Genomic DNA, 27,262 nt, shown 5'->3' with positions numbered 1-27,262 from the left:
TGAAAAATGCGACTAAGTAAAACCAAGTTAAACGAACCCAATTTCCCCATACGAATTAATGTAAATGGGAGGGTTAGGTTCCAGGGAAATGTTTTTCACCAGACAAAAGATGGTATTATATTATAATACACACACACACAAAACAATTTAATGATGATTGTGAGGCTTGGTTGAGGTGGTGAAGTCAGAGGGTGGGATATTTCCCAAGGAATGCCTTACTGCTAAATGATGAACTAGCAGTTGGCTGAGCCCTCAAGGGTTAACTCTCACACTCTACAAGGCAGCAGGAAAGGAGGGAGGGCAGAGAGAGATTATGTGCATTTCCCCTTTAAGTATGCTGCCTTGTTAAGTAGATCAGCAAGCCGAGACCAGGAAGCTCCCTCCAGGACTGTCGCGTGTCCCCCCTGCTCTATGGAAGATGGGGTAAGAGGGGTGCAGGGGGACACCCTGACATTAGCCCCCTTCTTCCCCCTGCACCCTCCCTCCCCCCCGCACAGCAAGCAGAAGGCTTGGGGAGCAGCACATGGCAGTGGGCGAGGGACAGCTGAACTGCCGGCAATTGACAGCCTGCTAGGCAGCTGCTGCACAGGGAACTTAGGGGAGCTGCTAGGGGGGCTGCTGGTCCACCCTGGTTCCAAGCCCCCACCAGCTAGCTGCAACGGACTGCTCTTCCTGCAAGCAGTGGACAAAGCAGGCGGATGCCAAATGAAGTTAGAAGGGAGCACTGCACAACTTTAAACTAGCATGTTCCCTAATTAATCAGCAACGTAACAACGTTAACCGGAATGACTACGTGAGGAGTTCCTGTAATTTAATTGTGCCTGGATCCGCACATGGATCCCAAATCCCGCATTCTAGCAAGGATCTGGTGTATAGTGAAATTGTTTGTATTTTCAGTTCTACTCTGTCTGAAAGCTCATGCTCCAAAGTATCAGTACAGTGACAATCTCCTCAGAAATACCACTCTGGTTATTTATAGTTATAAAGATATCCCCACCTGTTTCTCAAAGCTACTTAAAAAATTAAGTCTCACAAATACACACACATTTCTGTAACTATCAGAGCCAATTTTTTTTTTTAAACAAGAATATAAAGTTTAAGTTCCAAAAAAATGGATCTAGGAACATAAATAAATAGTCAATCTGATTTTCAAAAGTGCAGAATACCCAGAGGCTCCCATCCAAGTAAATAGGAGCTACTGGGTGATCAGCACTTTTCAATTTCAAGTTATTTAGGTCCTAAATATGAGCCTAGGAACCTAATTTTAGGTTTCTACATAGAAAAGCTTGGCCCTTAAATAATCTTAGTAATTTTGTTTTAACAAACATCTTTCATGTCATATAGAGTCAGCCCAACATTTATCTCCTGCCTCACTCCCCAAAATCTGTTTTTTTAATCAATCAATTCCACATTTGAAAGTCAGGGAATAAAACATGAATGTAAAACTAAACCTTTCACATGTATAAGCTTCTGAATCTAGCTCCTACAATGAAGAATACAACAGATACCTCTTGTCCAGTAAGAAAGAGTAGAAGATCTCCCTCCTCTTCTTCACACATGTGAATCTGGATTACTGTTCGAATAGCCGCCTCAAGGTAATCCCTCTCTGGCTCTGGAGTATAGAAAATCTCCACAGGATGGGTACGACCAGGGATAGTTAGGAGAGGACAATTATCAAAATAAATCTGGAATTTGCCAGCATCTAGAGTAGCACTCATAACGATAACCTGTAAGTTAGAGGGAAAACAGCATTACTTCAAAGTTAACATCAAGAATCTACAGAACTTTATACTTAATACACAGACAGTGAGAAACTTAACTTAAAATGTATGATTTAAGGATCAAATTGAAGATTTCATTCCAAATTTCCTTGCTTTAGTGGTCCACTCAACCAATAAGCATTTGTGGGAAAAGTTCTCTTTTGTTTAATATGTTGAAAGAAACGTTAGGAAAACAGTTTTATAACAAACTACTTTTATATTTACATGGCTTCCACTAAAGAGAATAGAAGCCCATATATTTATTAGAAGGTAAATATGACCCTTATTAGCAAATCTATTAGTAAGCATAGTGAAATCCATACTCAGAATTTCTTTTATACTTCCGTGCTTCCTGAGTATATACTGGCTTCTACAAAGCATAATTGCTACTGACCTTCAAGTCAGATCTTTGCCTTACAACCTCTTTCAGAACTCCCATCAAAATATCAGTAGCCAATGTTCTTTCATGGGCCTCGTCAAGAATTATAACACCATAGCGCTCCAGCAAAGGGTCATTCATAGCTTCACGAAGTAACATACCATCAGTCATATACCTGAGGACAAACAATATTTTAAATATTCCAAATTAATACTGAAGTATCAGCTGTGTAGAAACTTTTCACAGTACAATTCCTTCTCACTCACTACAGTTTCTATCTTCCCCATCCCTCCCCCAAACAGCACCACCCAGGCTAAATGTTCACAGGAAGGTGCAATTTAAAAAAAAAAAAAAAAAAGGCTGTGAGGCCCAGGGTCACATTTTTAATCAAGAGAATTGGGTACAACAAGAGCTAAAGCTTAACGAGTTGTAGTTTGATAAGGATTTCTATTTTTAAAAAAGCGCAATTTTGCATAGTATTATCCTATGCGTCCACTTAATTTTATTACTTTTACCCTCATCTTCCACACCCCATTCCCTCCTATTGTTTGCTACAACTCACTTGTATGTAATCTTAGATTAAAAATTCTTTGGGACAATGACTATCTTCCTAAAGCAAACAGTTCAAGAGAAATCTTCACGTTTAGGACTGTGTTACCCTAATATGAATAAAAACCAACGAGGAGTCTTTGTGGCACCTTAGAGACTCATAAATTTTGGGAGGCATAAGCTTTTGTGGGCTAAAACCCACTTCCTCAGATGCCTGGAGAGAAAAAATAAAGTAGGCAGGTATATATATATTACAGCACATGAAAAGATGGGAGTTGCTTCACCAAGTGGGGGATAAGGGCTAACTAGGCTAATTCAAACAGAGTGTATGTAGAATATTCCCAACAGTTGACAAGAAAGGGTGAATATCAACAAAGCGAAAATTACTTTTTGTAGTGACCCAGCCACTCCCAGTTTTTATTCAGGCCTAATTTGATGGTGTTAAAGACTTCAACGAGAAACTGCAGAAATGGAATTAATTTGCAAACTTGACGCCATCAAATTAGGCTTGAATAAAAACTGGGAGTGGCTGGGTCATTGCAAAAAGTAATTTTCCCTTTGTTGATATTCACCCCTTCTTGTCAACTGTTGGGAATAGGCTACATCCACCGTGTTTGAAGTACCCTCGTTAGCACTGCCCCCCCACCTGGTGAGGCAACGCCCATCTTTTCACATGCTGTAACATATATACCTGCCTACTGTATTTTTCACTCCAGGCATCTGATGAAGTGGGTTTTAGCCCACAAAAGCTTATGCCCAAATACATTTGTTAGTCTCTAAGGTGCCGCAAAGACTCCTCATTGTTTTTGCTGACAGACTAACATGGCTATCCCTCTGAAAGCAAATATGAATGTTAACAGCATAATGACCAGAGTCTAAAAACAAATTTATGCTTCATTCTGCCATCACAGGTTTTTAGCATATGCACCAGTAGTGTAAATAGATAATTCAGCTAAAAAAAAAGAAAACCCCTAAGTATTTTTCTCTTCAAACTCAACACAGAAATCTTTAGGTCCTGTCCACACTACAGCTTTTAATGAAGTTTGTAACAGTGACTTACCCTGCACTTCCCACATCATAAATGAGGGCACTAACCACCAGGCTATCATCTCTCTATCTGGCTCAATGAATTTTTTACACAAAATGGAACAGCTCCAACAGGAGAGAGAGAGAGAGAAAATGACTGGGTCAATAGCCTGATGATTAAGGAACACCCCTGTAATGTGGAAGACCCAGGTTCAAGTCCTTCCTGCCTGGTCTTCCACATTCTAGGTGAGCCATTGGCTATTCTTTGGTGGGAAGGGGTCTTTTTGTGAAAGTTTTTGACATTTGCTTTGATACACATTGGAATCACACTATTCATATCTGGAAATACTCTGGGTTGTTTTGGTAATGAACTACCTGAACGTGGCTTGCAACTCAGGCAAAGATAATAAGTGGGCCTCTTCCAGTGTTTTACACACCTGCTCAAGCTAACAACCTTAGCCCCCATAACTCTGGATTTCATATAATTTTCTCTGGATTTCATATAATTTCATAGCTACAGGTGAATTTTGAAATATATAGATCAGTGCCTCCTTATTCAAGTAAGCTGAATCTTACCGCAATTAATGGACAGAACTGCTCAGATGGTCAGCTTTTATTTCCTTACACTACTAGTCTACTTGCTTGACTGACCAATTGACCATTGCACATGCCCATGGTGAGCCAGGGAGCATAACTGATGAGGGACTTGTAGGAGATGGGACGTTAGCAAGCATATCCATGAGTCTAGGGGGAGAGACTCCAAATCTGCACAGGACTAGGTGAGGGAAAACCCAGCGTGTGTCTAAGTACACCAGCACTTTTGGGGCTCCACTACTGCAACCTCAGTGCACCATGGAGGCCATGGAGCAGTGTAAAAGGAGCCCTCGATGCACGAATGTCTCAGTACAGGCATCCCACTTTATCACTCTGCTCCACTTTACATGATTGCTCATTCCCCTCAACTCCAAAGTTGCTGCTCTACAAGATGTGCATACAGAAACCAAGGAGATGAGAGGAGTTAGTGGGGATATAGAAGAGAGTTTTAGGGGCATAATGTCTTGGCTGGAAAACCGAGGAGGGACTGGGACTGTTCCTGTGACCCACAATGGTAGAACAACCCAGAGTTTGTACTGGGAGAGTAGCTCCAGACAGCACCTGTTCTAATGAACCTCATGCAATTCATTAGTATACAATTCATCTCCAGTATACGATAGGATTTTTGAAAGATAAGTTACTTTCACCTTTCACTTCACCACCACCAGATCTGCAGGTCCCCCAGAGCTTAAGCTCCACTTTTCCCCTACTCTTTCTGGGCATAGCCCTCTGTCCTCACAGATTTTCCCCATTCTCCTCTCTCACAACCTTTCTACCTCCAGACTCCCAATCAAAACCTTTGGCCCTGCACAAGCCTGCTACCCAAGATAGGCAATTGTCCACTTTTTGTTGACTGTTACAATACTTACTTCAGAATTGTTTTTGCACTACTGCAATCTTCAAATCGAATCGAGTAACCAACTTCCTGGCCCAACATCACATCCATTTCATCAGCAACTCGTTGTGCCACACTCATTGCAGCTACTCTCCTAGGCTGGGTACAAGCTACACCTCTCTTAGGTCCAGGTAAAGACCGCATGTAGTCAACACACCACTGAGGGATCTGTCAAGAACAAATTTGTAATTTAAATACACTTTAAATGCCCACTCAGATGCAACACAATTTATTCAGTAGTTGTTGCAGCAGGTGGTATCTAAAGATAAAAGTCCTGTTTTACAGCCTAAAACTTCAATTAGAAACTGACGGCAAGATTTTTTTTTTTTTTTATTTTGGAGAAAGCAAGGAGTCAGCTGACTTATTGGTATTTTAAAAAAAGCAAATTATGAGGAGGATAAGTTACATTTATATTTCCTGAATCCATTTACCAATAACTTGGATCAAATATAGATGTGAGGCTGTGGAATGAATGAGACGTACACTTGTATTAATTCAAAATGAAGATAAAATACTTCACAATTAAATAGTACTAGTTTTCACAAAACCTGCCATTTTTCAAATTAGTGAGAAAGCGTATTGGTTGGCTGTACATTTAAGCAACTGTCAGATGACCTCAGTTTAGCAGAAGTGCTGACACTCCAATGGCATCTAAGAAAAGTAAACTCATATGAAGTTTCATGAAGCCTTAATGTATACATTTTAGGGTGTGTCTATACTGCAGTTAGCTGGGTCTGAGCATTCGGGTAGTCTACCTACAGCAACTTTGGAGAATTACAGCTCCAAGAGTAAAGCTCTACCCGTGTTACTGTATCCTTCCTATTCCTGCCCAAACTCACCCAGATGTCTTTGGGGGCATATCCCATGATTTTGTGTGTTGAGACACTAACATTCCTCTTCAGTCAATTATGAGAAAACTTGTCAGACCCTGTAGAGTAACTTTAGAAAGGGACTGGAGGACTGAGTAGAGTATTGCCTGGGTCCTCACTGAAAAGAGGGTGGGTTCAGCAAGAGATAAAGCACAGCTCAGGCCTTAAAACAAACTCCCAGCCTGCAAACAAGCATGGATTCAAAATATAGATAAGCACCTGTTTGAGTGCTGTGTATGTGAATGGCAAGGTGGTTTGGGCAAACACACATGTAGAAGCATGGGCTAAGGCCACATGGTAGACATACCCTTGAAGATTGCTATAAAATTGTTTAAATACGTTATAAAGCGCACTTTAAAATTAAACAGTATTTATTACAGGTGCAGATCCTTGAAAAAATACTCAAGTATTAAAAATTTGGCTGAACCAGAAAATACCTTAAAATTTAGTTAGAAGTAAAAAGAACAAAAAAAGTCTGGCATCTCCATTTAGTTAGAGTTCCTAAAGAAACAGGAAGAGAACCCAACTTTTACCAAACAGATATGAATTCCTGGTATTACCAATGGAATCAGAACATGTTTATTTCGTTTGCCTAATAAGCAATTTACTGATCCAAGAGATTTAGTCTCCCACCCCCAGCATTTACAGTCTGTATTAAACTTTATTCTTAATACAGAAAGAATAATCTGCACCTCTGATAACAATCTGACATGCAGAAGACAGTAAATGAAATATACTTGGATTACACTCTTAATTTGATGAGAGGTTCAGTAAACCACATTCTCTGAAGACATCTCCAGGGATAACCAGTCATGGGTCTAGAGCAGAACTCTCATAGCATTAATGTCAATGTAACCAGGCACCTAGTAATTTCCTTTCAGAATACTCCTAGATTAAGAGTTAAAACATAGTGCAAAAAGAGGAAGATACAAACAAAACTACAGAATCCAACTAAACATGGAGGATGAATGACCTAATCCATGTAAGTTTCTCTTAATAGAAGAAAGTACTTTTTTCTTCAAAACTGTTTGTCTATAGATTGCTACTCGAAGAAACTGACAAGGCCAGAGATCCTAAATGCAACAGAAAAATCCACAAGCTGCAACAGGAGACAAACACAGATATATTGAAAAAGCAACATTTTAGGATTAAACATGAAAAATACAAGAGGTCTAGATCTTCTCAAAGTGGTGGTCTGTGGACTGGTGCCGGTCCGCAAGCCACTGGCTGCCAGTCCGTGGCGAGTTTCCAGGGAAGACAGAAATAATAGTATAATTTAAAAATGGCACCGGAATGCCACCAAGAATAATCATCAGTTGATAAAAGTCAACAATATTAAATATGTTTTCAGAAGCACATATTATAATATTGATAATTATACCATAGTGCTACAGCATGTTTTGCATGAGACGTGCGAGTGCACGCTTACCCCACTCCTTCGCATATAAAGACCCCGCCCCACCGGCAGTTACCATCAAGAAGTTGAATAAAGAGTGTCATGCGGATCTCTGCGCGTTTGTCATTTGGGACCCCGTCCAAACCCACTGATCGTTGAATGTAAGTACTAATAATAATATAAATTTTAATAATTATTTTCTATCCTATCATGCCATAGCCCTTACGAAGTAGATGGAGACAATTGAGCACCACACACCTAAAGCCAAATAGACAGTCTTTGTAGGTGCAGGATTTTATAATTGTACTGTAAGAATTGAAGTAAACTTTGATTTCATTCTGCCAGCCACCCTTTTTAAATAACAGAAAAGAATGACCATCTGAGACTGGGATCCTGTTTCCAATATGCACTACCATTAGGACGTGTTATAAAGTTTAGTTAGGAAGAGACAGGATTTTGTACTGTGTCTATGATAAATAGATTAATGTTGAGGGCATGAAGCCCCAATGTGAATTGTTTTAGTTATAAAATTTAGCAAGGCTTGATTTACAATGTATTCTGCTGAATACTGCTCTCCGTATACCTTTGAAGGTTTCTGTGAGAGACTGTTTGTGTGAATGAAAATGAATACATTAGGAAAAGATAAGCTGGGAATGCCATCACAAACGTCCAGATGGTCAAGAAAAAGTGAAAAAAAGAAAAAGGAGTACTTGTGGCACCTTAGAGATGAACAAATTTATTTGAGCATAAGTTTTCATGAGCTACAGCTCACTTCATCAGATGAATGCAGTGGAAAATACAGTAGGGGGATTTTATATACACAGAGACCATGAAACAATGGGTGTTACCATACACACTGTAACAAAAGCTATCAAGTAAGGTGAGCTATTATCAGCAAGAGAGAAAAAAAACCTTTTGCAGTGATAATCAAGGTGGGCCATTTCCAGCAGTTGACAAGAACGTGAGAGGAACAGTTGGGGAGGGGGAGAAAAAACATGGGGAAATTGTGTCATTTCACAAAGTAAAACTATTTCCCCATGTTTATTCTCCCCCCTCCCCAACTGTTCCTCTCACGTTCTTGTCAACTGTTGGAAATGGCCCACCTTGATTATCACTACAAAAGGTTTTTTTTTCCCCCTCCTGCTGGTAACAGCTCACCTTACTTGATCGTTCTCGTTACAGCGTGTACGGTAACACCCATTTTTTCATGTTCTCTGTGTATATAAAATCCCCCTACATGCATCTGATGAAGTGAGCTGTAGCTCACGAAAGCTTATGCTCAAATAAATTTGTTCATCTCTAAGGTGCCACAAGTACTCCATTTCTTTTTGCGGATAAAGACTAAACACAGCTGCTACTCTGAAAGAAAAAGTAAGAGACTTGGAAAGACCAGGAGACAATCAGAAAACATCCACTGTATCGGATGCTAAACATGTTAGCAGCACTGATGACCTCAGAGGTGAGACAGGCACAGTCGAAGGCGAGACAACAAATAGGAGATAACGATGGGAAGCCCGACAATAACCATCAAAAGATAAGCGCAGAAAACTCCAAGATTAACACCATTTAAGGACTAATGATTACAGGATGACGTTGCAAAATGCATGAACTCAAATGGGAATTTACAACTATAAAGCTCGGGTGTTTTGCCATGGAACTCTGGGTTCAGTCCCGCACAGCCTCAGAGCATCGGATCACGACTGACAGAGCCCAGCTCCTCACGCGTGCTCAATCTCACCAGCCATTAAATTGACTCGAGCTACAACAGACTGGTAACTATAAACAACAATTGGAAGGACTCACTCTCTCTCTCTGTGCGCGCGCGTGTGTGTGTGAAAAGCGTATGCTAACTGTTGTATTTTCAATAAATGCGGCGTATCTGCCTTTTCCCACTGAAAAGATCCTGTGTGCTTTGTATGAGCATAACATCCTTGCTTCCTCCATATCCATATATCATTTCATACACGCTCTCATACAGCCTTCCCCTCTTCTAGAATCAAACCTACGTGTTTCTGCCAGGAAGTTCTCAAAATTCCTTGCTTTCTCACTCCATATCTTTCAGACAGGTAAATGTTATCAGCAGGTAAATAATAATGTTTTCAGGATAATGTTTTCAGACAGGTAAATGTTAACAGCAGAGACATCCAGTTGCTGAACACGCAAGTAATTCTGAATCAGATGATGGCAACCTAAATGAAACCGAAGTATTGTCAACAATAAGAATTCGTACTAGCTTTACTCGGAAATATGACTCCTCATACATTCAGTTTTGTAGCCACGAATGATGGTGGAGTGCCAAAACCGCAGTGCGTTATTTGTGGCAATGTGTTGGCTAACGACACAATGAAGCCATCAAAGCTCAATAGGCATTTAAATACAAAATATAATGAAATTAGTTCAAAGCCGAAAGAGTTCTTCGAAAGAAAGCATGTTGATTTAAAAGGCCGAAAGAAACAGATCTTTGAAGTATCACCCATAAATACTTTTGCTTTGCGAGCTTCTTTGTAGCATTTCGCGTTGCTAAGGCTAAAAAGCCATACACAATCAGTGAGGCACTAGTGATACGCCATATTAAAGATGTCTGCATGGAAATGCTGGGTGAGCTGGCAGCAAAGAAAGTGGCTCAGGTGCCACTTTCAAATGACACTATAGCTCAATGAATTCACGATCTGGCTCACGATATGGAAGATCAGCTCATAGGACAGATTAAATTAGCAAAGTACTTTTCTTTGCAGCGCGATGAATGTACAGATGTTGTTAATAGGGCAATTCTGATGGTGTATGTGCGCTTTGAACATGAGGGTGATTTGAAGAGTTTGTTTTCTGCTTTACTACCAACAAAAACAAACTAGTTCTGAAGCGTTCAAGACCGTGAGCGACTACATCATTAACAAATGTGGGCTGGATTCAAGTTTTGTGTAGGCGTATGTTCTGATGGCGCTGCCACAATGACAGGATGGCATTCTGGAATGGTTACCCAGATTAAGGTGCTTGCACCTGAATGCAAGGCGACGCACTGCTTCCTTCATTCACCAAGAAAGTCTTGCAACAATTACAACAGAAGTAAACAGTGTGTTCAGCGAGGTCATAAAAATTGTGAACCATGTAAAGGCGAATGCTTTAAATTCAAGACTATTTGCTGCATTATGTGATGACATGGGAGCTCCTATTGCATGCCGATGTACATTGGTTATCAAGGGGAAAAGTCCTGTCAAGAGTATTTGAACTCCGAAACGAGCCTGCCGAGTTTCTTCAGGACAAAAAACCAAATTGGTCACAATTGTTCCAAGATGTGGATTGGATAGCCAAGCTGGCTTATTTGGCTGGTACCTTTGCCATCTTTAATGATCTCAACACCTCCATGCAGGGAAGGATGGCTTCGTGTCTTACAATGGCAGACAAGATCGATGGACAGAAACAAAAGCTAAAAGTATGGGAGTGTCAAGAGATTGTTATGAGATGTTTCACAACTTAGCGACAATCACCACCAATGCAGGTGAAGACCTTGATGTAACATCTCTATGAAATGTAATCAGTGAACATTTGACGAATTTGGCAGAACGTTTTGAGTTTTACTTTCCAGCAGAAAAAGATCCACGGAAAGGGACTGGATGGATCCGAAATCCATTTGTTCCATTGAAAGATGACTTAACTGTCGCTATGGAGGATAAACTGTTGGAGCTGGCTGCTGACGAAAGATTGAAGATGAGTTTCGAAATTACAACATCACTTGCTTCCTTTTGGATAAAAGTGAAAGCAGAATATCCTGAGCTTACCGAAATTGCTCTGAAAACTCTTCTCCCATTTCCTTCAACATACCTCTGCAAGACTGGCTTTTCAACCATAAATGTCATTAAGACAAAGTACAGGAATAGTATGGATAGTCATTCTCCATTGAGTGTGGCACTGTCCTCAATTGAACCACGACTGGATAAACTGACAAAGAAGAAGCAAGCTCACCTTTCACATTAGTAAAGGTTAAGGTTTTAATATGCCTATTATTGTGTTAATAAATTTTTTTATAATATCTTTGTTAGAAGACTTTGCTGGTTTGATTTTAATTTTTTTTATTTGTATTGTAATATTGTATTGTTTATAAAATAAACAAAATAAATGTCCGCCAACTTTTATTTTATTATATTGTTTCCGATATAAATTAATATTACTATGAATGTTCAAATATTTTCTTGTATCGTAAATGAATAGTCATTTTATACTATCCGCACAGACACACAGCCTTTCAGTCAGTCTTCCCATTTAAATACATTGAACATCTCCGCATGTACGCCACACTCCCATTCCAATTAATACAGTGAAGAATGTTAGTTTTTCTGATCTGATGTGCTACGTGCCTATGTGAAAACTATAATAATATGGCACAAATATGGAACCAGTCCCTGGAAAATACGGTACCGGTCCCTGGCACACTGGGGGGAAAAAACTGCCGGTCCGCCACATCAGATAGTTTGAGAAGCACTGGGCTAGAGTACCTACTAAAATTTGTCAGAAGAAGGATAACAGAGACATCTGAACAGAAAAGAACCCTAAGGAGCAGAAAAGTTTGGACAAGATAGGCAAAAGAATAGGTTCTCTAACATAGATAATCGGCACTTGGATTCCTGAGTAGAAACATGCACTCAAGAGCTTCACACATGTGAAGAGAAGAAATGAGGCCACTTTGCAAGACACCAGTAAAAATGCAAGTCTGAGGCTAGTTGCTGAAGCATTACCTCTACAAACAGAGTAAGTCTCAACATGACCTTAAAACAGCAGGCTTGCCAGGCTACAACAGTGAGAAATATAATTAGACAGCCATTTAGAAGTGGTTTTCTTGGTAACAGCAGAATCTACTATAATGGTGTTAAATGAAAAAAGCTGGGTGGACTTTAAGGGCTTTAATCTGATTCAAATAAAAACCAAAGATCTCTTTACATCAAGTTTACAAAGAAAGGCCTCTCCAGGACCAGCATGCAAGCACAAAGAAAGATGACTGTTTCACAATAAAGTGGAACTCAGTCATCATCCCTAGCATCACACGGTCCTTATAAAACTTAGCATCATGTGGATCGATAAGAATCTGAAGCCACTGCAGGAGCCAAAATTACTGCCACCAGGAAAATGGACTTTTCCTGAAGCTATTTCACAGATATCAAAGGGATCAGGAAGAGCTTTCATTAGCTTTGTCAGCCCCTTGACACAGAGGGGCTTTCTAAGGGAGGCTAGAGATTTTCAAACACAAAAACCACCACATGAACCTGGTGACAAGGGGCTGCAGAGGTAACAGTCTACACTGGATACATTTGTGACAGGCCAAAATAATAACCAAATGAACATTCAGTAGAGTTCTTTAAAAAAAAAGAACTAAAAACAGATCAAGCCAAATGAATAATGTAATCAAGCCAAGAGTTCCTTTTCTGTTGTTAGTTTTGTTGGTGCAGGGATAAGGAAAAGGACACAGGTACTGTTTAAAGGATTTAAATGATATTCTTCAACTACTAAAAAACCTTCACTGCTTAAAATTTACAGGGTGAAATCCTGGCCCCATGGAAGTCAGTTGTAAAACTACGATTAATGTCAATAGAACCAGGTTTTCACCTGTAATTCTTTCCTTGTGCATTGTTGCCCCACGTGCTCAGAAACCCCATGTATTTGGCCTCAGTTCTCATAAACCATACACAGGGCAGAGGCATCACTGGGGGTATGTTGAACAGTGCTCTGTTCTGTGTGGTGAGACTCCTAGTGGGAGCAGCTACTATCTCTATGGGTCAGTCTACACTAGGAAAATTTAAGAGCATTACAGAAGTGCCAATTACAGTTCCACAGTTAAGGTGGACTTGAGTTTTGCATTTTCAGCAAGGATGCAATCACTTATTGGCAGAGGTGTCAATAAACATATCTTGTTTAATAAACTTTAAGAGAGCAAGGCAAGGGAGCTCTGAATCTTAACATGCATCTTCCACTGTGACTATACCGACAACAGTACCTCTGTGTGCTTTAATCGTAGTTGCTGCCATTGCAGCCTTAAGGGGTTCTCTCCCCAAACCGGTGGAATGCCTGAGCCAGATAAGGAAGAGAAAGAAGAGAACTTGGGATGACATTTTCAGTGAGATCCTGCAAGCCAGTGGGAGCAAAGGGCCTGGAAGGTGAATACTGCAGATAACCTGGAGAAGGAAAAGAGTGCAGAGGAGAACAATCCATGAGTCCCAGCAGAAGAAAGGAGTTCCAGCACATAATGGGGCCACTCCACCAGCAAACACAGACGCTGCAGACTCTTGTGGTCCTACAGGTTCAATGATCCTGGGCTCGCCTCCCACTGCAATCCATAGAGAACTCCATTACAGCACCTCCCTACATCTCCCTCTCAACATTCCACATGGCATCAAGAGCCGCATTCTTAACCCTACCACTCCTCTCTGGGATCATTAAGGACAATCACGCCTCACATACACCTCTGAATGCCACAGCTGCTGTTTGTGTAGGTAAAATGGACATATATGTTCTTTCCACTTGTTAAGTTCTGTTCCGTTAAATGTATTTGCTTTTAAATTGCACAGATTTTTTCTTTGCATTGGTTTTGTTATTGAATAAATTCTATTGTTTGGAAAGTAATTAACCTTTATTAGTTCACAACATATGCTGCAGAGTGCCTAGCAGTTCTGAAAGTACCCACTTGTTACTGTACAGTGACCCAAAACTCATAGGATCAGTGAAAAATAATCAAATGTACACCAAGCACTGAAAAATTAATAAGAGCACTGACAGTGTTGTATTCATCGGTGTACACCAAGCACCAAAATAGCAGGGCCAGGTAAAGCATAGTTCACCACAATGCATTACTGTGGCTCACTGTTAAAGTGCTCTTTTCAAAGCCTCTGAGCCGCACAGCTCGACACTGAGGTTTTCTTATAATCCTTGTATCTGGCTGTACAAATTCAGCAGACAGGCGCTCCACTTCCACCATGATAGGAACTTTTCCCTCTTTGCTTCACAGATACTATCTAAGACCAAGCAGGCGGCCATAACCACTGAGACGTTGTTTCACTGAGATCCAATTTTGTGAGTAAACAACGCCAGCATCCCTTCAATCTACTGCTGAGCTGGTAGATGAATCTTTCCTTGGTGCAGCTGCGGTGGCTGGTATATAGTTTCATGAACCGGAGAGCAAGGGGTAGGCTAGAAACCCCAGGATCACTATTGGGATTTCAAATTTTTCAGTCAGAATCCGCTAGTCAGGAAAGGAAGCCCCTGCCTGTAGCTTTCTTAACAGTCCCGTTTTTAAAGATACAAGCATCATGCACCTTGCCTGACCAGCCAACATCGAGGTCGGTGAAGTAGCCCCATTGATACATCAATGCTTGCATAACCATAGCCCTTTCTAATGGTGTAGTCTGTGGCAAGGTGGCCTGGTACCAAAATAGGGATGCTTGTACTGTCTGTTACTCTACTGCAGTTCAGGAACCCAATTGATACAAATCCATCCACTGTGTCGTGCACACTGCCAGGAATCACAGTCTAGCGTAGCAGGAGACAATAAACAGCTGTACACGCTTGCATGACAAAAGCCCCTGCAGTCGATTTTCCAACTCCAAAATGATTTACCACTGACCAATAATGACTCAGCGTTGCAAGTTTCCACAGTGCGACTGCCACTCCATTATCCACTGTCAGTGCAGCTCTCACTTTGTTGTCCTGACACTGCAAGGCTAGGGTGAGCTCAGCGCATATATTCAGGAATGTGGCCTTACACATCCAAAAGTTTTACAACCACTGCTCTTCATCCCAAACCTGCATTACCATGCAATCCCATCATTCAGTGTTCATTTCTTGGGCCCAGAAGCAGCACACCACCTGAAGCTGTTCTGTGAACACCACTGCCAACCTTGAATTGGTTCTTGCTATGTACAAAACCAATCTGTCTTCCAAGAAATCATCATGTTCCCTGTTGATTCAGTTCTTCTGTGGCCCAGCAAATATCGGAAGATTAGCTGTTCTGTGCTTGCAATGCTTATGACAACAGAGCAGAGCTGTACAGGATCCATGCTTCCAGATGGCAGAGAGCAAGGATGGCCGAGCAGGTTCATGGGATTTTTTTTAAAAGGCACAATATTATGGGACAGATGACATTATGGGTTGGAAACAATTTCATGCTGGGAAGTTGACCCTTTGCACCCATTCATGCCTGCGTGACTAATTTCTGCACCATTATGCACTGTCAAAACTTACCAAAATACACCATGCTGGACAGTGGCAGGTTGCACAGTGAGATACCTACCTATGGTGCTCTGCACTGTCCATCGACATAAGCACTTCTAGCAAGTACACACTGTGCCGATGCAAGATGACAAGCATGCATGCGCCCAAGTGATGTACTACCCATGGCGGCTTTATGCCAATTTAACTTGTGTTGACCAAAGTTTGTAGTTCAGACATGGCCTAAGATTTAGGCTACTAAGTCCCTCAGTCAATTCTGAAAATTTTAACCCAAGTGACCTACATTGTAACCAAGAATACTGGAGGTTTAAGCCATTCATATGAAGGATACAAGCCACCTTATACCACTGCAGATGAATTCTCAGAGGCTGCAGTTAGTATACTTGATGGACTTTTATATATTAAAGTGACTGATTTCTTTAATGGACTTCTGAGAACATTTCTTTTCCAAAGGATCTGTATATTCAGAGTTGCCTCAGACAACCTATTGCACAAAGTGCTGACTTCAGCTGAAGTACTTCAAAAAAAAAAAAAAGATGATGTAATATCATTGACGTATGTTATCATGCCTTCTTCCACTGACAAACAACTGGTTCCAGAAACCTGCAGTGAGAGGGGCATCTTGTACTTATGTCCTCAACATTTTCCAGACTTTCAAATTTTATTTGTCTAAAATCTATCTCCATAATTCCTGCTACAAATTCATTACAATCTGTTTAAAAACTTAAATTTTTTTTAGTCTTTATGAATCAATTCTTCTGCCTATGCAGGGAGATTTATGCATGTAATTCAATAAAGGACTTTTCCACATCAACCCCCCGAGGAGAAACCAGGAGCTATATAGTGTTTGTACCTGTATTCAAACAAGCAATTTTCTGATGCCTTAACAGATCCACTTCTGTGTGCCACTCCCACTGTCTTGCTTATTTTGTAAGTCCCCAAATCTCTGGTGGGTTAGCAGGAGGCCTTTAGATCTAAATATCACATTGTCCAATGCACCAGTAGCTTTGGAAAGCTATGTATTCTGTACAAATCTAACCCAGGGAGACTTCTACCTAGGATATAGAAGGACATCCCACTGTCCTCTGAAGGAGCCAGCAACATATAGAAGTAGTATAACAACTAGAAGCACCACTAGTTAAAGAGAAAATAGATAATGTTCTCTTTCGACCAGAGTATGGAAGATTTGAGCTTCCGTTTCTTTGATGAGCATAGCCCAGGGGCAGCAGTCAGGAAAGGAGTTCTAATTCTGGTTCTAACACAGACTAGCTGTGAAGTCATGGATAAATCACCTAACTTCTGTAGCATTGTTTCACTATCATTAAAGCATGAATTTCTCTCCTTCATAAGTGTTGACATTAAATGTACCTTTTAGAGTACAAAGTGATATTCAAGTACTATTGAGACATTAGATTTTTGTATGTCAATTTTCTGATTAAATTCAACTTAAGATCACTCAGTGCCATAAAAACAGCAGTACACACATTTCTGAGAAATGCTTTTCCTTTAGTTTTCACCCATTAGCTGGACTAGCATCTTAAAATTAAAATTATGTGTAAAATAGAGATCAATGTTTTAGGCATTAAGCAACTGAAAAGTTCATTAAACAAGTATTGCTCAAGAGGGTAAGACTTGTGATGTATCACTAAGATACTGAAATAAAATCGTTAACACAATACTAAACAATTTATCGTAGTAATCCAAAAAAACATGGATATAAACACTCCACCCTGTGACAAAATCTTAAACTTTAAGCAGGAAGCATCAAGTGAATAAGAACTCACCTGTGTCGTTTTACCAGACCCGGTCTCTCCAACCAATACAAAAGATTGGTTCCTGATCAGGATATCTGTAAATCTTTCCTTATACTCCCAGACAGGGAGCTGAAGCCGCTTCTTTAGGATTTCATAGTATCGAGGTGTATGTGGTAGGTTTGTGAATGGATTAATACCCTGTGGAAGTATTGCTGGTTTTAAAGGTGGTAATCCACCACCAACAAGCAACATAGAATTAGATGAAGGACGCAAATCTTTTTCCTTGTCTCTCTCTCTGTCACGATCTCTCTCTCTGTCACGATCCCTGTCACGGTCTTTAGAACGATCTTCACGATCCCGGTCACGATCCCGGTCCTTCCTAAAAGGATTTCCAGACACAGAAAAATACAGAATGTTGAAGTTAATACTTAAAGACAGGATATCGCCAATGTATGCAGGAAGTGTCAAGAAAACTAGATAAAAATGAAGAGTTTAGATTCTTTTCCTTACATTCAGTAGTTTTAAAACTAAGAAATAGGAGCTAATCTAGAACAAAAGAAACAAAGAAAGTATTAAACTAATGTTTCACCATGGAATACATTATGCAGCTCATGCAAACTGAATGCACAGTAAATATTTTAAATAGTTTTGTAAGCAGCTTCACTTAAGTGTACGGCAGAGAAGGAAAAATATCACTGTTCACTTGCTTGCGTCATTACAAAGACCAAATTTCATGTCTGATGCAGATGCCATATTAGTTATGCAAAAATTACAAAAACACTCACTGCTCATGAATGCTGTCATGTGCCTTTACGTACAGGTAAGGTCAGAAAAGTGACTACAAGAGTAGCATCTTCTTAACCTAATACATGTAATAAATATCAAGATCCAGGCTCTCTTTATATATCTCCTTACTTTTCTGACAGCTCTTTCTCAGTCCTTTACTTGCTACCACTACAGAGCCACTTATAGTTATGGGAGGAAGCCGGATTCTATTCTTGCTCATGTGCAGTAGCAGAACTGTACCAACTGCCGAATCTTTTGTTATTGATGATGATGCATGAACTAGAAAGAACACAGCTTGATTCACACATTCCATGAAGAGTTTTTAGCCCTAGCAGATAGAAAGTCCCCTTTATACTTAAGCTGAGCAAATTCGATATAAGTCACTGAGACTCAAAAATGAATCCCATGACTTTTAAGACTATAACTGCATTTAAAAGTAGTTTCCCCCTCCACTCTATCCCTAAATCTAGATCTAAAGGAACCTGAAATGTATAATGCATCGTTAAGTGCTCTCGGTTATAGAATAGTGGACTAGTAGCATCAGCCCAATTGTAGTAATGGGGGGGGGGGGGGGAAGAGAGAGAATACACACACACAGAGATACTTTCACCTACACACACACAAAAAACAAACTTTATAAATAGACATAATTAAGCTTCCTAGTAATAATGCTAGAGAAATCAGGGTAAAAGCATTTGTTTTTTAAAGGCAGAGAAACTGGGGTACAAAATGCACCATGGCATATCAAATGTGTGGCCTAAACTGTATGATAAATGCCCTTTAAATTAAGAGGGAACTGCAAATTAAAATTAATCCTAATCAGGCTGGAGGGAATATTCAGATCAGATATCTGGAGTAAACTCAATCTGCCTTTTAGTTTTACAAGTTGCCTTCAAACGGGTATCAAATTTAATTTGGCCTCAGATTCAGATTTCAAAAGAACAAAGACCATAGACCAATAAAACTGTTTCTCCTAATTCCCCTACCCAATTCACCAGAACCAGGTTTTTTGTGCAAGGAACATGCTCAATTTACAATCTAGTCCTTTTAGGGGGGTGGGGGAGGAGGATGACAGACACAAAAGGGGAAATGGACTATGCAGTGGAAATGGAGAAACTGACAATCCACAAAGAGCTGACAAACAAAACAAAAAAACTGGAAAAATGCTCATCTTTCAGTGACAAACACCACTTAGAATCACTGTAACAGGTGAAAATTTTTAGCCAGAAGTGTGATTTAATTTGACAGTATCCCTTTAAATTACAAAAATGTCCTGGGATGGTTGCAACCAAACCCTTTGCAGGATTGTGCTAGTGACACCCAAATGCTGAAATAACTAAACACAAGTAAAACAAAGGCCCCAAACTTTGGTGGGGGGGGAAGAGGGGGAGGGAGGGAATGTATACTCATGCTTAACTTTATGCTCTGAGAATCACCACACTGAAGTCAATGGGGCTACTCACAGTGCATAAAGTTAAGCACACGTGATAGTATTTGAAGGACTGGAACCCAAGCACGTTTCCACTATCCAAGATGAGAACAAAAGTAAACTTGGAAAAGCAAGATTATTGAAAGACATAATTCTGAAATACCAATAGGGCATTTGTAATATAGGTTAAGAAATTTAGTGATTGTCCACATACATACCCCTTCCCTTCAAAAATTTCTGACCCATATTTTCAATAACCACGACTAGTTTTGGGTGCCAATCTTTCAAATACCTAATGTCTGATTTTCAGGCCAGGACTACACAAGGTTATGTTGGCACAGCTATGGTGGTTAGGAGTGGGAAGAGGAAAATCACACCCCCTAGCCAACATAGCTATGCCAACAAAACCCTCAGTGTAGATGCAACTATGCCAACAAGAGTGCTTCTGTTGGTTTAGCTAACATCTGTTTGGTGAGGTGGTGTTACTATGCCAGCAAGAGAATTCCGTCTGCCTGCATACACTGCATCTACACTAGGTGCCTATGCTGCCATGGGTCCTGTGGCGTAGACATGAACTCAGAGTTACACAGTGCTTATTTGATTAATTTCAGTTGAAGATGCAGGTGTTCAACGCTTTTTAAAATTAAGCCTTCAACAGAAAGCTGATCACCTAAATCCAGAGAATACTTTTGAAAATCTGGCCCTTTGAAACAAGACAACTGTACTTGGATACGGTATACTTGATAGTTTTGTTCCTGGAAAAGATTTACCAGTAAACTGAAGTTTAGTACCTCAAGGTAGCAGCATTGTCTCTTGCTGCAAGAGAGATAATTTAGCCTATACGTTTGGTCATAAGAGTTGTAAATAAGGTATTTATAAAATTAACACATTTTAAATAGGAATTGTGTCTTTTACAAATCATTTTTTTAAAAACTTACAAGTACCCCAATTTTTTCTACAGAATTTCTAGTATGCTGTTGATACAAATCAAACTGCCTCAAAACAGTTCAGTGGTCAGGTACAGCAACTACACAAACAATTCAGAGTAGCAGCCGTGTTAGTCTGTATTCGCAAAAAGAAAAGGAGTACTTATGGCACCTTAGGGACTAACCAATTTATTTGAGCATAAGCTTTCATGAGCTACAGCTCATTTCATCGGATGCACTGTGGTTAGTCTCTAAGGTGCCACAAGTACTCCTTTTCTTTTTACATAAAAAACTGTTATATTTACATATTTAAAAATCAAAGAATAATTACTGACCTTTTGGCTTGCAGCTGAGGATTCCCTCAACTTCATATCCTTTGAATTTCAATTCACAAGCTTCAAATGGCACAACAAAAATAATCCTAATAATCTCACCTAAAAGTAAATGGCCAACTGATCTCTTTAGGAACTCTTCTTATTCTCCCTCTCTATTTTGGGGCAACAGAAACTCTTCCTATTGGGCACCAGGCTGCCTCATATTATTCAGGGAAATAACAAGAATAGGCAGAGTTCCTGAAGAGAGCTCATGGCCAATTACTTCCCCCCACAGCATCTCATATTCATCCTAGGCTGCTGCTGGCCATGCCTCTTTTTAACATACAAAGTAGATGAATAGGCATGGGAGCTTCCACATACCAAAAAAAAAAAGAAATTGCAGCCAGCTACAGTTAGCACATAGTAGTTTTTGTATTTTACAAATTCTAAGACCAAGACTGTTTTAAAAAGTGGCTGAGTGACCGAGCAAAGGCCAATACTCCCTGCTCTTATTAGAAAAGGCCCATAAGAGCTCTAATTTACCATCTCTAGATCCTCAATTGATTGTATGGCTCTAGAGGTGACCAGTAAGAATTACTGACACCATTAATATGTTGTTTATTTATCTTTAAAAGAGACCTAAATTTTACAATATTTTGTGTCACTGTTACCCTCACTTTCCCTCTGCAGTGCCTCTGGTTTCAAAAATTTGTTCCATTTTATCCTAATTCATGTACTAATCCTGCAATGAGCTTTAAGATGATGCATCAGACTGTAAACTGTCTGAGCCAGCACCTGTCTCATGCTATCTGTTTGAACAACACCATTACAATGAGGGTCTGATGTGACTGAAGCCCCTGTGCACTCATGCAATACCAATAATAAATATAGCAAAAGCTTAAAACTTAACTTTTAAATTAAAGCTTACATTTTGCTGAAATTAATGTCTTCTTATGCCCCCACACTAGCCAGGAAAAGTATCCTTAGTTACAACTAGAAAAATGTCAATCTGGAAAAATGCAAACTACACCTGGCAAAAAATAGATATTTGATTGGAGGGAGAATCTGGAAGCAGAAGGAGACCCCATGACAATGAGAAGCTTTTCACACCTTTTCTTTGAAAATATAAGCCTACCACTAGGATCAGATTTTTATGAAGGAGACCACCCAGACCAGCATTAGATAGGGTAATAATTTGTTTCTAAATAAGGACTATGAATCCTCTTGCTTCAGGGCATATACCAGTTACCAACTGACATTGATTAGGACAAAATTCTCCCAAAAGGGAAAACTATTCTGTGTGTGTCTACTTTGGCATTTCTTGCATCTTTCTCTGAAGCTTCTGTTACTAACCACTTTCACAGAGGAGATACTGGATTAGATGGTCCGGTGATTTAATCCAATGTGGCAATTCCTATTAGTCCTCCATCATTTTTAATTATTCCATTAAACTTTTTCTGTTGTCCACACACAAACAAGAAAAATCTACAGAATACTATTTTAAATTTTAGAATTCAAATGCTTCAACCAAAACGTAAACTAATTTAAGGACACTGCCTAAATTTTTGTTGTTGTTGAACATACATCCACCCCAGCAATTTTCAGTGTAAGCTAAAAACAAAAATAAATTATGTCATTAAATTCACTCCTGTGTCTCCTACCATCTCTTCCAATGTTTGTGATTTTACAATTACTTTTTTTTTTTGGTAATGCTTTCCCCTCTTTTGTTCACCTGTGGATAATCTCACACAAAGAGGAATGATTGATCACACAGGGGCAACAGTGAAACTGATTAGACACAAAATGCTGAAAGATGCAGAGAACACAAACAAAAGAATCTTTTGTCGTACCCTTCCCCCGCCAACTTCAGTTTCGATAATCATAGCGGTTACTCGTAAACAGCAGTTTGCAAAACTGCAGACATAAGTTGCCGAGATCACTCTAAATTACTGAGGGAAGATAACCAGCCTTGGGCCGAAAACTATGATCTGGTTCAGGCCATGTCGGAGTGTTAACGACACGAGTTTAGAAATACTGATCCCCGCTCAGCCCTGCACGGGGACCCGGGCTCACGGGACTCTCTCACCCGGCCGCGGCCAGAGTGACCCGAGGAGCCGAGTAACGAGAGAACAGATGGGGTCACCGTTTGCACGGATGCAGGAACATTTCTGCAGGAAATCGGAGCCCGCCCCAGCCAGGATTTCGGATTCCTGCATGGAAAGGAGCAGGGACCGGCTCCCTGCCGCTCCCACCCAGCTCGCCCGGCGCCCCCGCCGTGTCCCCTACCCCGCACCGGGGCTCCCGGCGCTTGGAGAGAATGGACGGGGTCATCTCTAGGCTCTGGGAAGCCGCCGGGCTCTTCGGCCCGCCGCCCCTCCCCCCGAAACGGGACGAGGAGACGCGCCTACCCCCAGGGACTTGCCATGCGGCTTGTGTGCCGCGCCCCGCCGGCCCCTCGCCCCGCCGATCCCTGCCCTCCCGCTCCTCGGCCAGACCCAAGACAGCAGGGAGCGAGTCTGGCGCCGAGGGTACAAAGCGGATTAGGCGGGAGCAGCTCCAAGAGCGAGAGTGACCGACCCCGACCCACAGGCCGCGCGGCCAGGCCCCGGCGTCCCTCACCCGTCAGCCGTGGCGCGCTTCTTGTTGGAGCTGTAGTCGTCCCCCAGGTCTAGGCGATGGCGCTTGGACATAGTACCAGCGGCAACAGGGGGCTTCGGGCGGAGATGGGTGCGGCGGCTCCGCGCTCTCTGCTCCTCAGGCAGCAGCGGCAGCGCCCCGAGGCCAGGAACAGCAACTAAAATGGCGGCCGGAAGGAAGCCCGGCTCCGCGCGAGACACTGAACGAGCGGCTTCGAAGAGGGGGAAGTGGTGCACCCACTCCTGGTCCGGCTGGGAACCTTACCCCCACGCGTCCGGGTCCGGCCTGCGGATCGCTCCTCGGGAACCCCATTGCCACCCCCGGAGTGGAGAGGGGGCCACAACGTGAGGCGGAGCGAGTGGGGAAAGGGGTGGGGCTCTGACATGGCGCTCACAGGCGGAAAGAGCCGGTGCTGGGCCAGCGGGCCTGCCAGGAGTGGTGTGCACGGGACAGCCTGGCCCTCTGGGCACTGCCCCATGGCACAAAGCAGGACCAGCTCCCCACGCACCAGGGACACGGTGCCTTGCCTAGAGACCAGACTGAGACTTTGGCTTCAGCTGGTAGTGTCCTCCTGCAGTGTGTCCAGGAATAGCCTGCTTAAAACAGCCCATAGCCCAGACCCACAACTGGGCTTGGGAACCATCCCCACCCCTTCAGCACCAGTGGGCAGCGCTTCCCCACAATGACTATGCTGTACCATTGTCATTGCTTTTCTGACATGACCTTGTGACTTGCTGTGAGGGCTCACTTAGCCTTGCTCCACAAACAAAGACCCAATCCTACAGACTTGTTACATGTGTCCATCATAACTTTACACATCATGGGACCACTCATCTGCACTGTTCCCTCTAAGCTGTGCGCATGTGCACGCGCAGACAGATCCTAAACCCCGCGCACACAGCGAAACACCGCACACACAAAAAATGAAATATTACATCGGAGCCAGGCCGAAATATCATTTACGGGCGACTTTTGACATTGTTCGCACACCATCTATCAATACAGCCAGACTCTACTAGCTGGCAAGGGGGGGAAAGGGAAAGGAGGGCAATGAATCATACCCTCCCCAAGCATTTTGAACGTGGAATATTGATCACGTCGAGACAGTCAGGATCCACACATGTCCATTTTCCTGCATTTTTTTGCTGCAGATTCATGGATGTGATGGGCGCTATGCACAAACTTCCAGTATCCTGATCTGAATGAGCTCCCGTTTGCCCTTTTGTCGAGTCTCGCTGTTAAGCGCATTGAAATAGTAGCCATATAATAAAAGTATTAATTTTAAATAAACCAATCTGGTAAAAAATCAATCCCAAAATGTCACTGTCTAGAGGTTTAAAGTGTAAAAGAACAGCGACTTCATTTAAATCTGGATGGCTGGATGAGACAGACGGTTACACCAAAGTCACATAGTGTAATGCTTGTTAAACTTCGTGAAATATTCACATATGATGAAGACAACGGAGTGCTTTGTGTATACTGTTGAGATGCCAGAGCTTCGGGGAGAATTTTCAACAGGAAGAATGTGGAACAATGTATGGAAGTTGGATTTCTTAAAAACGTCATCTGTCAAATCCCTATGTTCAAAATACAAAGACTTTTCTTGCTGAAGAGATTTTTATAGTCAGTCAGTACAATGACTTCAAGTTTGCAGTAGCCAAAAGAATCAAAAGCCAATTGGTTTTAAGTTTCCCGGATATGGTGACATTTGCTCATTAGAACGAACAGTTTCAGGATCTTGCAAACTTGATGGATATTGGAGGAACATTCCTAGCATCAAGTGCAGACTGTGAACGTGGCTTTAGCTTAATGAACACTCTAAAAAACAAACTACAGAATCGTTTACAAGTAGATCATTTGGACATGCTGATGTGTATTAAGAGTTACCAGCTGGATGGAGGACTGATAGAGACTCAAGGAGCTTGGCTTGTTTAGCCTACCTAAAAGAAGGTTGAGGGGAGATATGATTGCTCTCTATAAATATATCAGAGGGATAAATACCGGCGAGGGAGAGGAATTATTTAAGCTCAGTACCAATGTGGACACAAGAACAAATGGATATAAACTGGCCACCAGGAAGTTTAGACTTGAAATTAGACAAAGGTTTCTAACCATCAGAGGAGTGAAGTTTTGGAATAGCCTTCCAAGGGAAGCAGTGGGGGCAAAGATCTATCTGGCTTTAAGATTAAACTCAATAAGTTTATGAAGGAGATGGTATGATGGGATAACATGGTTTTGGTAATTAAATATTCATGGTAAATAGGCCCAATGGCCTGTGATGGGATATTAGATGGGGTGGGATCTGAGTTACCCAGGAAAGAATATTCTGTAGTATCTGGCTGGTGAATCTTGCCCATATGCTCAGGGTTTAGCTGATCACCATATTTGGGGTCGGGAAGGAATTTTCCTCCAGGGCAGATTGGAAGAGGCCCTGGATGTTTTTCGCCTTCCTCTGTAGCATGGGGCACGGGTCACTTGCTGGAGGATTCTCTGCTCCTTGAAGTCTTTAAACCACGATTTGAGGACTTCAATAGCTCAGACATAGGTGAGAGGTTTTTTGCAGGAGTGGTGGGTGAAATTCTGTGGCCTGCGTTGTGCAGGAGTCAGACTAGATGATCATAAAGGTCCCTTCTGACCTAAATATCTATGAATCTATGAATCTGGACAGAGATTATATTGAATGGACAAATGAAAAAGATCGCAGGGAAAAACAGTAAGCTTAGTTTAGCAGTCTTTGACATTTCAACCAATTAGGAAATTAAAATGCATTTGTAATTACATATCTTGTTTTTGGCTGATAATCATTTATTGATATTTTTAGGAAAATTTTAAATTTAAAACACAAACTCTTGTTTTTCTTTTTTTACTTATGATGTCTCTATCTGAAAACCCATATAAATTGACATAATGGCATACTTATTAAATTGTCTTTATTATATGTTTATCAGAATCTTTTTGGACATGTTTATAGAATGAAAGGTGAAAGTGGACACCAACAGGCAAAAGCCTGTGGACTGATAATGATCATGATTAATAAGTGCTTGATATATGCTCGTGATGTCTATAAAAAAGATCATAAAGTGTAATGCTTAAAACTAACTTCTGCTTCATGAAGAATGGTTAAATTTCCTTTTTCTAAGTATTTAAAAATGACATTTATAAAATAACATGGTGTAAAACTATTATTATCACAAATTGCCAATTAAAACTTTTAAAATATGTAAGCATTTTACTCGCTTGGGTGCATTTGCCTCATGGTGCACAAATTTGAATTCTGCTTCAAAAATTTGCACAGAAGAAATTTTTTGCACACACGGCCTGTCAAAAATTAGAGGGAACATTGCTCACCTGTTTAAATCTTTGCAAGATTGGGGTCATAGCTGCCCATTCATCAGCAACACCAGCTCAGAGCAACTCAAGCCCCACTGTAGGTCTGCACACACAGCTCTATCATGCTAGTCGTTTCAGCTGATGTCAATGAGAGCAGGAAAGACTTGAGAACCATCACAGTAGAAAGTATCACTACTGAGACACATCCCAGAAGTTAGGATCTTCACATATTATTCACAAGTTAGGATCTTCACATATTATTCACAAGTTAGATCACACATATATCTTAAAAGGATCATAAAATAAAGAGAACCCCTTCAGGAAAGATGGTGGTGTGCAAAAGGAACTAACTGGTACTCATGAGATGTGAATTTAATTCCTGCTTCTGCCACTTTCTCCTATTTGTT

General features: G+C 41.1%; 1 protein-coding gene across 2 annotated transcripts in view; it reads right to left on the bottom strand.

The window, feature by feature from the left end:
* DHX15 (DEAH-box helicase 15) overlaps positions 1 to 23,736 on the bottom strand; it is a 69,887-nt gene extending 46,151 nt beyond the window's left edge. For both annotated transcript variants that reach the window (XM_073342372.1, XM_073342373.1), the window contains exons 1-5: positions 23,508 to 23,736; positions 17,464 to 17,812; positions 5,178 to 5,371; positions 2,155 to 2,314; positions 1,509 to 1,727 (exon numbers count right to left, since the gene is read on the bottom strand). In XM_073342372.1, coding sequence (XP_073198473.1) covers positions 1,509 to 1,727; positions 2,155 to 2,314; positions 5,178 to 5,371; positions 17,464 to 17,812; positions 23,508 to 23,578 — 993 coding nt within the window. In that variant the 5' untranslated portion in view covers positions 23,579 to 23,736. The remainder of the gene's footprint in view (positions 1 to 1,508; positions 1,728 to 2,154; positions 2,315 to 5,177; positions 5,372 to 17,463; positions 17,813 to 23,507) is intronic.
* Positions 23,737 to 27,262: the final 3,526 nt, after the last annotated feature.

The sequence above is a fragment of the Lepidochelys kempii genome, chromosome 4 (genome assembly GCF_965140265.1).
Source record: "Lepidochelys kempii isolate rLepKem1 chromosome 4, rLepKem1.hap2, whole genome shotgun sequence".
Lineage (NCBI taxonomy): Eukaryota > Metazoa > Chordata > Testudines > Cheloniidae > Lepidochelys > Lepidochelys kempii.
This window is presented reverse-complemented; position numbering and strand designations above follow the sequence as displayed.